Below are 439 nucleotides of genomic sequence, written 5' to 3' on the forward strand. Positions count from 1 at the left end.
CAGGCCATGAGGGAGTACCATGAACTGGCAGATCGGATTGAAAGAATTGTCTTCTACGGCCATTGAAAGAGGTCTGCCCATCGACACCTGTGCTTGTGGGGCTCACAGCTGCAGGCAGACAACCACCTTAGACCGCAGGCAAAAAGAAAGGACGATGTGGGACAGAGAGAACCAAGAGAAAACCCTGTGCAGCAGCACTCTGCCATCAGCATTCGCCTCTCAACAGTCTGCCCAGCACAGCATCCAGTCATGACCAGGGGGCTCCTAAGATGACTTTCACCCTCCTTTCCCCTCACACTCTCATGGCCATTGTGGCCATTTGAGATGGGCCCAGGAATTCTTTTTGGCAGCTCCTGCTGCTCAGGGATCGAGCGAGAGGCATGGCTAATATTCCTAAACTCTCTCTCTCCTTGTTCCCTGACGGGACATCAGTCGGTCA

At 53.5% G+C, this 439-nt stretch overlaps 1 protein-coding gene across 1 annotated transcript in view; it reads left to right on the top strand.

Annotated features, from left to right (window-relative positions):
• Positions 1–439, top strand: part of LOC114072289 (inositol 1,4,5-trisphosphate receptor-interacting protein-like 1) — a 7,714-nt gene extending 7,275 nt beyond the window's left edge. The window contains exon 2 of the mRNA XM_027910204.1: positions 4–439. Coding sequence (XP_027766005.1) covers positions 4–66 — 63 coding nt within the window. The 3' untranslated portion in view covers positions 67–439. The remainder of the gene's footprint in view (positions 1–3) is intronic.

The sequence above is a fragment of the Empidonax traillii genome, unplaced genomic scaffold (genome assembly GCF_003031625.1).
Source record: "Empidonax traillii isolate 1590-97213 ecotype Southwest subspecies unplaced genomic scaffold, ASM303162v1 scaffold2925:size16969, whole genome shotgun sequence".
In the NCBI taxonomy this organism is placed as follows: Eukaryota; Metazoa; Chordata; class Aves; order Passeriformes; family Tyrannidae; genus Empidonax; species Empidonax traillii.